Source organism: Chelonus insularis, unplaced genomic scaffold (genome assembly GCF_013357705.1).
Source record: "Chelonus insularis isolate UGA/USDA-ARS -01 unplaced genomic scaffold, ASM1335770v1 contig_25_pilon, whole genome shotgun sequence".
In the NCBI taxonomy this organism is placed as follows: Eukaryota; Metazoa; Arthropoda; class Insecta; order Hymenoptera; family Braconidae; genus Chelonus; species Chelonus insularis.
This window is the reverse complement of record NW_023276451.1, coordinates 2,076,835-2,087,832: the sequence shown is the minus strand read 5'-3', so window position 1 is coordinate 2,087,832 and position 10,998 is coordinate 2,076,835. Positions and strand designations below refer to the sequence as shown.

General features: G+C 34.3%; 1 protein-coding gene across 2 annotated transcripts in view; it reads right to left on the bottom strand.

The window, feature by feature from the left end:
- Positions 1-549: 549 nt before the first annotated feature.
- CARPB (Carbonic anhydrase-related protein B) overlaps positions 550-10,998 on the bottom strand; it is a 212,854-nt gene continuing 202,405 nt past the window's right edge. For both annotated transcript variants that reach the window (XM_035079777.1, XM_035079778.1), the window contains one exon: positions 550-746. In XM_035079777.1, the coding sequence (XP_034935668.1) occupies positions 730-746 (17 nt within the window). In that variant the 3' untranslated portion in view covers positions 550-729. The remainder of the gene's footprint in view (positions 747-10,998) is intronic.

The following is a 10,998-nucleotide window of genomic DNA, read 5'->3' as shown; positions in this document are numbered from 1 at the left end:
AGAAAAGAATGAGCTTAATCGGCTACTTCATATGCATTCCATCAACTGTAATAATGTAGTCGATTGAACTATGCAACCATAATAAATCAAACGATATTTTCGTAATCAATGCGAGTGTTTTTCAGTAGTTCATCCAACTAATTCAGGATGGTTATCATAAAAGTTGCTCATCATTGTATCAGCAACAAACGTATAGTCACGTCAACTGCATTGTTGTTAATATAGTGACTTTTTTTTATAATTATCAGAACAATTTTTAGCAGTTAGCACGAATAACGTCCATTTTCTGATTTTTTTCAACTACTTCAAACTAGTTGAGAAAATCAGAAACTTGTCTGAATGTATATGTTCAGTTTAATGGAAATATCGAAACGGTGTTACATACGCTAAGGAAGTAACTTTTAAAAATAAATGTTAATCCATGTTATCAGTATAGTAATTTGTAAATGTAATGTGTCTTCAATATTTAGAAACTGAGCGAAGTTGTATGTAATTATATGAAACAGCGTATATACAAATTAGATTTTATTTTTTAGAGAAAAACTTCGTTTACAATGTTTCATGCTAGTATTTGAAATAATAGTACAAAGGAATACGACCTGTAAATATAAACATTTAAGAATTATTAGCTGCAATATGAGTAGAACTCTAGTTTTTTTTCGCATAGCTGATATGTTATGTATCCTTTATGCTCATCTTCAGCTCTGTTGTCATAATCCATAAAATCTGCTACTCCCATGTGTGAGCTGTAACAAACATTTCGTAAAAAACGTTTCGTAAATAAAATGAATTAGTAGAGAATAATTTTTAGTCTATTACAATAGGTGCAGTACGAATTAAAAAAAATCAGATAACTCTCTTTTTATTTTTAAAATATGGAAGATAATGTGAATACATATGAAATTAAATCTCTATTAACTGAAAAAAATCCATTGTTGTGTGTATAAAATACGTCAGAATACTATAAGGGTAACATCGGATATGCATTCCGAATTGTCATCATTAAGGACCGATGTGTGTTTAATACGGGTTAAATGCAAAATGTACAATCATCGATTAATATAAACTGCCTTTTTTTTACGAAAACAAGATAAAGAGACGTAAAGTCCATCCGAAGCTCTTTACCATTAATAAATAGGAATAATACCAAAAAATTCTTTGATGTTGTCGTGTAAGTAATTTTCAACTGACGAAATATTCAGATTATGCTAAAAACAGTCTATCAATTAAAATCAGCATTTATAGTCAGGCACAAGAAGAAAAATGCATTTTAAGGAAACATTCATACATAATGGAAAATAAGTCAACGATTGAGAAAATAGAAAGGAGTTTTATTGTGAATGATTCCGCTTATGATTAAATGTGGGTAAATGTAGTTATCATTGTGAACGCATTCAAAATGATTTGTCGCTTCGATTATCTCGAGAGAAAAAAATGATATCAATCAGTAATTGGCAGAAAATTGAATTATTGAAATTACTACTTCATGAGCAATAAAGAATAAAAGTTCAAAAATCATAGAAAAATTTAATATTGAATAGTAAAATTTTGAAATTACCAAATGACAAAATATTAATAATCAAAGTTCTGGAATTTCCGATTACTCAATTAATAACTAATTTGAGGATAAATTTTGAATAACTGAATAATTAGTAATCTAGTAATAAATATGATAATGAAATAAATTATTTATTGATTGCATTGAATAATTGTTTTGTTTTCGAATTATTTTGTATCATACACATGATGTATAATAATCGAGTTGATAAATTTTTCGAGTATTTGAAATTTTCAATGTACTAGTTATTAAGAGATATTTAATAACACCATTGAAACAATGTATCTTTTCATATATTGTGATTTTTTCTTACAGAAAAAACGGGACATGGAGGTCAATCGAGGGCTCAATAGAGAGCAGCAAAAGGACGGAGTAGATGTGGCAAAAATAAGAGCAAAAGTACTTCTATCAATGGCCATGTCAAATTGAACAGAAAGATTTAAATATAAATGAATAATAACGACGACAAAAATTAAAACGAAATAACGTTCTGTAAATATCTAATAACCCGATTTCTACAATCCTTGGGAAAAAAAAAATAATACAATAATATTTCATTGTTTCTTTTTTTTTCAATAGTAAATTCGTCCCGCCTCGCCTGCACGGAGCCACGAGGCCATCGTACTGGGTCCAAATATATGGTGAAGGCGGTCGTTCCGTGGTTATGAGTTAGTACAGCCCGACCTCATAACATGATTGAAAAAGCCTGTCCGTCCCGACCATTGCAAGAATGGGTACGTCGGTTCCAAGATTTTTTTATTCCTGAACAGTCGATTATCATGTAAAGAAGTGTCTCGTTTTCCTTGCAACACCACCGGCATGTGGATTTCTCTACGAGTCCCAGCATCCTCATGTGACGTCGAGTTAGCCAGTGTCTTGTGATGGCGCCTACGATTACTCTTAGCCTTCTCTTATGTAGTTTAGTCCAGTCAAATGAGAAAAAGGGCATGATTTTGGTTTGCGATGGCCGAACTAATGATTTAGAAATCAGTAGATCGGAAATATCGCGAGAAATACGATGGAGTAGGTAAAAAATTGTCGGCACGCATATAGGAAGAGAGTAAATCGCGACCCCCCCCCTCTCCCGACCTAAATCGCTAATTTCTCGATTTCGAACGTAGATATAAAGAAAAGTTTCGAATAAAGTTGTTTAGGATACAATTTTGATAAAAAATGTACTCAACATTTTTGTTCATATCTATGATAGATAAAATGTTCTTCGCGACTGAAGCTTTACTATTGGCAGAAATTTTAGTCGAGACTAAGAAAATTAATAAAAAATAATTAACGAATCTCACTTTATTGCGATTTTTTCACGAAACATGAGATATTAAACTATATTATTAGAGGATAAAAAAATTTGTTCATCAATTCTTTAATTATTTTTATGAACAATTAATTATTTAAATCGCTCTAATTTTCGTAAAAATTCACCGATCAGCCTTCTTCAAATAACATTCAATCCTATTTATGTATACATAATGTAGCAATAAAGTAACGTTCATGTAAGACATTTTTTCATGTTGCCGTTTCGTTCGTACCCTTAAAAAAATCCCGTGCGTCAATGTATAAAATTTACATTATTCAAATGTTTAAATTTTACAATTTTAATGTATTCACGGAGAACAATAGTAGGGCTCGTAACGACTTCCGTAGCGGGTGAAAATGATAATGGTGATTTCAAATAAATAATAGAATTAAAATTGTCTTTAAAGGATTATGGATATTATTCAAGAGTTATAAAACCTTCACGGATAACGGAAAGAAATTCTGGATTGAATCATTTCAGTGGATTGAAATGAAACTTTATAGGAAAGGAATTTTATCTGTTTCATATTGAGTTGCAAAAATTTATTATTTCTGTGTAAATTTCTGAATATTGGAAAGTCGACATCATTCGCCGTAAAGTAAAAGATGAATACCGATAAATATATTCGACTGTTGTTGTCTCTCTTCTTATTCGAGTATTCTTGTTTACTAAAAATGTATTAGAATAACTAAGCAAGTTTTACCGTAGGTTCACGTCATAGCGTGCGCGTAGATGTAGGTTCGAATCTTCAAAATGAAATAATTTTTTCGGACCAAAAATTCAATTCATATTGAAGATGCATCTAACGATAATGGAACAAATATAATTCCAATAAAACGTGACGAATAAATCATTGTGTTCTGACTTGTACGCCTCAAGTCAGTGAGTCCAAAAATATTTAATTTTGTCTACTGCCGGATTCGTCTACCGGTGCTTCAGTAAAGTCACTGGAAGAATCGTCGAAAAGTAGTTCCCTCATGGCCTTGTAGACAACCCTACAGCCCGAGTGACTCCAACAAGCACACGTTTGAGCACTAGTGGCGTCAGTCGACTTCAGGCCTACCTCTTGTTAGTGGAACAGGCGATTCTCCAGTTTTGTGCAGTCTACTCGAATTTATTTTATAGAGAATCAAATTCTCTTAGGTTAGTCAAACGTGTGCATGCTGCGTTCGAGTCGAGTTGTGTGTACTTTTTTTTTCAATTTTATGCTTTTTTTTTCATAAATGTGTGTATTAATAAGAATGATGGCAATAATTATAATAATAACAATAGATAATATCTGGCCGAGTGCAGTCTAGTAGCGGTGCAATAAAAAAAAAGGGTATGAGCAAAGGTATCAGGCGTTTATATCCTCTGACAAAATATCCCCGACAAAATTTCCCTGACAAAATATCCTCAGACTAAATAACTTTGGTACAAAATATCCCCAGATAAAATGTCTACGTGTATAAAAATGTTCTCTAGGATAAAATAAAAACTTTTTGAATATTAACATCAATAATAGAATTTTATTTAATTATTAATTATAAAAAATATTATTTTAATCATTGAGTGTTATAAGAATAAAACTAAATCTAAGAAATTAATCACGTAATGAATCATTGGCATAAATCACAGATCAAGTGATATAGTTATTTAAATAATTAAGTTACAACAGTTAAGTGAGAGAGAAACTAAATAATGAGTTTTTAGAATGTTATTGTTTAAACTAAAAGGTAATTAAGTAATAAGTCACCATTAATTCGTGTTGAGAGAAATAATTTTAGCAACATTTTTGAGATATGTAAGTTTATCATCTGGAGTGTAGTGTAATATTACATTTTTGAGTCGTGTATCGTAATCACGATACGCTTTACGGCGTGTAGAAACATTTAACCCGGTATTCAGCTGAGTCATAAGTAATTCCGTCTTCACTTGTTCATTTTTTAGAGCATTTAAAAATTGTGGAATAGAGGCATGAGAAGTAGCGACACGACGGTTTAAACTGTTATGCCATCCTTCTATTGGATTATTCGAACGTAGAAGATCTTCTGTCACTGCTCGGTAGGCGTTCCATAGCTTAATGTCAAATTTAGGTTTTTCTCTTTTTTTTTTATTATGACGAGTCTTGCCAATCCATGTAGTTTCGAAGTAGTTGAGAAATTCATCCAATATATCACTGTGACGGTCATAGTAATCAGTTGAGACAATCCATTCATAACCTTCAATGACATCTCTAGAAGGTATAAAAGCTGACGCTGTGAGTAAATGTATGTTGGTGGCAAATATAATATCGTTATTATATAACTTTTGTAAACCACAAGATTGGATGTGCCGCCACACACATTGATTAAAATGGAAGTTACATCCAGAAATTTTCACGTTTGGATATATTGTCTTGAAAGATTGAATGAAAGCTTCTTCAAAGTCTACAATAATGCGTTGTGGTGAAAAATTCGGTAAATTTGCTCTCAATACTGTCAAAAATTTGGTGTAAGTGCTTTTAGATTTATCCGGTGATAATATGTAGACAAGTGGTATAGATTTCTCTTTTACATAGCCGTGGATGGAATATAGTTGTGCAAAGATGTGAGGTACACTTTTGAATGTACCATCACCAAGCCAGTGTTGGCATCTTGATAAATAATTTAAGTTTTTTGCTGTTGTGAACATTAAAAAACGTTTCTTGTTCCCACCGCTATCGTGCAGCAAAAATAATTCATTACTGTGTGTTTGTGTGAGGTCAGAAGACAACTGCAAATCACCTCGAGATGATATGACGAGTGGTTGTGGATTATTTTTGAGTCGAATGCGGTTGACAGTCCGAGATAATGATTCTTGTTTAGGCATCAAAGCAGTAACTGGTGATAAGACACCACGTAAGGCACGTGAAACGATAGTTGCTGCTTTTATGTCACTTTTTTTAGCTTTTTTGATAATTTGAGCTTTGATGAGTTTGGTTTTAACGAGAGCCGCGTTTCCAGCATGGTTATGAGTGGGTGGTGTGCCAATAATATTACCTGATAATGAAAAAATGATAAATATGAAGTGAATGTGGTTTTGCTTAAAATGTGGTGGTTTGCAGTGTAGGTTAAGATATCAATACATTATGTAATTAGGGTGGAAGAAGTAATAAAAAGAAAAATTACCTGTTTTTTGGTCGCTATCGGTGTGAATGATTAGGTTGCAATTGACGTCAGATGCACAACGCCATGAAATATTGGTTTTATTGACTGTTTTTTTTGAATATAACATACCGTCATGTAATAATAGTTTATTCCCTTTTTGGGATAATGTGAATGTTAAGGGCATAGTGGTGTAATAATGGTTTTGAATAATAACAAATATCTTATTGATAGTAACTATGAAATGAATTTTATTATTGTTGAATGTCAAAAATCACAAATAAACTATCACAAAAAGAAATTTTGGAGCAAATAGTAAATGCAAATGGCGGAATGTAGTATGCTAGGACAAAGTACATGAGATGGTGTAACTATATTGATAAAAGAGTGTATCGATGGTCGATATAGTTGGTCGATATCGACCAATAATTTAGTACCGGATAAATGTGATAGAATGTTCGAGGGGGGGGGGTGTTAAAAATTCAAAACCACGTGTTTTTAAAGACAATTGGGTTTTTTGTCTTGAGGATAATTAGTCGTGGGGATATTTTGTCTAAGGATATTTTGTCAGGGAAATTTTGTCGGGGATATTTTGTCAACGGATGAAGACGCATGGAACCATGAGCAAATTGAACCTCTAGTTTGGAACCGAGGTTATTTTTATGTAAAATTGCACGAGGATTCTAACGAAATTGTTAGCAGGCAAAAAAAATGTACCCGTCATCAAATTTTTTTATTATAAACAATTTTTGCCTGCTTGAGCCCGTACATTTCCATACATAACTTTGCAGTTAGGCAGAAATCAACGATACTTCATAAGACATTTTTTGTTCTTTACTGTCTAACAATGATTTCTGTCACCTCACTAGTATTTTTTTTATCCTATTTTTTCAGATATTTGCCTCCAAAAAATTAAAAAGTGCTAATTAGCATAGATTGTGATTTAAAATTAGTTAAAAGTTTTGGTCTAGGTTTAAGATTTTGGAATTTAGCCGTAAGTTTTACCAGTTAAGTTATTCTGGCGATTAAAAATAATTTGGCACTCGTCGTTCATACTTTTTTAAAGCGCATTAGGGATGTTAGCTGGTGAAATAGTGTCCTGGAGGAAGGTGAAAATTCAGTACACCTACCCCAGTATAAAAATATCGTCACAATATGCATATGTATATATATATATATATATAGGTATGATCCTAATGTGTAAACTGAACGAATGAACGGTTTATATCTTTTATTTGATAATATTCATAAAAAATATGTATAATATTATTTACTTATAGCTTATTTTTTAATATAAACTATGTGAAACATAAGTTGAATAAATTTTTGCATATGAATAATAATGTTTATTTACAACTTATCCATAAATTTCTGGTGTCTGTCTGTATATCTGTCCATGGTTATCTCCAAAGCATCTAATCCGATTGCAACTAAACATTCCAGGCACGCAGAGGAGGAAGGTGAGATGGTTACAGGCTACCTTATTCTATTGTAAATTATTCATAAGGCATAGGAAAATTTGACTAATTCTCTTGTTGATCATTTTTTTAGAATTGTCTTACTGTCTTACTGTTCATACTAGTCAAAAAGCATCTACTCGAACGCAACCGCAAGAATAAGCTAGTATCGTAGTATAGATCGTAAAAAGAAAAGAATACACCCTTCCTAGTAGCGAGTCTAGACGTCAGGAGTTTCGTCAGACTTACGTATGTCTGTTTTTTTCTGCAACAGATTGCCGTTCATTTTTTTGACGAACATCTTACGTCTGTCTGCCTCAGAAAAACGGCAAATACGAACGTGAATGACAAACTTAGAGCAACATACGTGTGTCTACCGTCAATTTTTCGTTTATGTGGCTACTCAGGCTATATTATTTGACAGACTTAATTCCGTTACCTCGTTGGAAAGATTGGTATCACTTCGATTTCGATCAACGTGCCTTGCTGTTATCATTGCTCACAATGAGAAAAAATTCGGAACAAACGTCTACATTCAATACTACAGCATTTATAATATATAATCGAATTCGAGATAATCACGAGAAATTCAAGTTATTCTACTGTAAATGTGTGCTGTAAATAAATTAAAGATGCTGACAGATGAAAATAAATTTCAAAAGAACATCTTTTATTATTTATCGATCTTACGTGAAAGAATGAAATAAATAAAAAGCCGACTAGAAATTTTTTCGGAATTAATTATTTACGAATTAAACCTTGGGTAATATTCAATTTTGTAATACATAAAACAATTATTATTAATTATGGATTGCATATTTTTCAATACACTGTATACGCTTTATGTTATAATTTAATCACGATGTTTTGGTAAACCAAAAAAATTATGTATTATCAACCTATTTTTCATAAATTATGTAATATAATAATTGTAGAGTGACAAATTTGATAAATATATATTTAATGACCCCAGGCCCTGTGTGCTCATTGAGCGATTCATTTATTTTACTTCAATTTAAGGCTATAAGAGGTACGGCGGAGTTCTTGTCGGATAACGATGAGTATAGGTCCATCTAGGAAAATAGTAATTGAAAGCATTGCGATAGCTTAAGTGGTAAAGCACCTTATGCATGAACTTGGGGAATACAGGTTCGAGTCCTGGTCGCAAGAAAAAACTACTTTTCCCGAAAAGCGTGCCTGTATGAAACTGTGTAGACGGGGTGGATCAAGTGGCGTTGGAAAGTATATAATTACCCTAAAACTTTATTGCTACTATTATAGTGGTGGGCAAAATTGGCTCACAGTAGGGGAGTTCATGTTACAATAAAAACAAATGTTTCGTTTGTGTATTTCCAATAAACCGGAAAACTTTTTTCTATTTGTGTAGTAAACAGAATGCCCCTCCTATGTAAAATCATTATGAATGTTAGAAAATACATAATCTCTATAAACACATAATGTCACACATTTAAAATCAATATTTATAATGAGACAGGCCGTTTGAATAAAAGATTACAAATTTTTGATTGTTTGTTCGTTCTGTCAAGAAAATTTAGGTCAATATACAAGACTATTGGAATGGTGATAGTTACAAATTAATATGAGTTATTATGCTCACGGTTAAGAAAAAAAGGTTTATGTTTGAATTTTTAGGAAAATCACGAAAAATCATACGCGTCATACCTCGATGTCTGATGGCATGTTTTCGAGACATTTATAACTTGCTTATTATAATTGACGAGTTATGAAAAAAAGTATATTTTGCACCAAAGGACCGAAATAAAACATTTTTTCCACAAGGAGTATTTTAGCTTTAGTTTGTAAATTATAATTAATTATATTTGGTTCTTGACAAACAGCTTGAGGTCAGAATTCATTATTTAAAATAAAAAAATTTCAAAGGTGTTACTCGAATAGGCTGGACCAAGTATGTGTACCATGGGCTAATGATTTGTTTTTAATTATAAAAGCAAATCTTTGTAACCTTTTACATTCAAAAACCAATATATATTAAAACTTCATGGAAAAAGTAATAACTTTCACCTTTCTTGAATAAAAAAATTTACTATCTGCATATAATGGAAATTTCATTAACAAAAACTCAGATCAGATATGGACTGAATATAAAATTCCACGGAGGAAATTCAGGTTTATGGTCAAGTCAGTAAAGAGGCAAGTCTGGAGAAGCTTTTGTAAGAGACTGGAGGCCCTACCTGAAGTGGCCCGAATCTGCAAGCTGCTTACTCCCAGCAGGAACGTGGCGCTCCGAGGCTTAGAATCTCCGGAAGGAGAGATGGTCGACGATCATCAGGGCATACTGGAGCTCCTCATCAAAACGCACTTTCCGGGATCGACGCCGGTGCAAAAAACCACAAGCGATGCCGTTAGACCAGGTAGGCTCGTAAGGGCCACCTAGGAAACCGCCAGGCGAGCGGTGACCTACGATCGGGTAAAATGCAGTCGGTACCTTTGATCGCTATAAAAGTTCAGGCACAGACGGAGTACATCCGGTTCTGCCGCAAATGGGCGGGGAGCGACTATGGCGCAGACTGGTACATATTAACCGATCTTGCCTTGCCATGGGTTACATACCTAAGGCTTGGCGGACAGTCACGGTGGTATTCATACCCAAAATGGGGAAGGACCGCTACGACCAGACAAAGGTCTTCAGGCCCATAAGTCTAAGCTCCTTCGTCCGAAAGACTGTTACCTTAAGGAGAGCGCACTGTGCTCTAGGCCCTCGTACTCAGCACAACACACCTACCAAACAGGCCGGCAATTAGAGTCTTCTTAGACATAGAGGGAGCGTTTGATAACATACCCTTCGAAACTATGGGGGAGGCCATTCGGAACTTCGGAGCAGACGCTACGCTTGCACGATAGTCCATGAACTTACTCGCCGATAGTGCGACCATCGCTTATTTAGGAGTTACGGAAGTTCGAGCTGCAGTTGCCAGTGGCTGTCCGCAGGGAGGTGTCCTATCCTCCCTTGCGCTGGATCCTGGTGGTGGACGAACTTCTTACGAACGTGAAAAAGGCTAGTTTCAGCGTTCAAGGATATGCTAATGACGTAGTCATCATGGTCAAAGGCGACGATTTGGGAAATCTGTCTCTTAGGATGTCGATGGCCTTCAACGTCGTCGAAAGATGGCGCCAGGCACCGGGGCTCAGGGTCAATCCTAGAAAAACTAAACTGGTCTCCCCCCGTCTTTGGCAAACAGCTGTAATGTTCGGAAACAGTACTCTACCTCGAAGTAACCTTGGATAGTAAGCTGTATTAAAGGGCGCACGTGGACAAGCAGGTTGAAAAAAGGCCACGGCTACCTTCTCGACCTGCAGCAGAATGTTTAGTACCACATGGAGTTCAAAGCCAAAATCAATGAAATGGCTGTACACAGCTGTCGTGGTTGCCCAACTAACCTACGCCTCCATAGTATGGTGGTTTTCCGTCAGGAGGGACGTCTGCAAGAGGTAATTAAGCAAAGTCTATAAAGCAGCACTGCTGGGTATAACGGGAGCTCTGAGGATGACCCCAACCCTCGCTATGAGCTGCCTACTAAGCATCCCTTT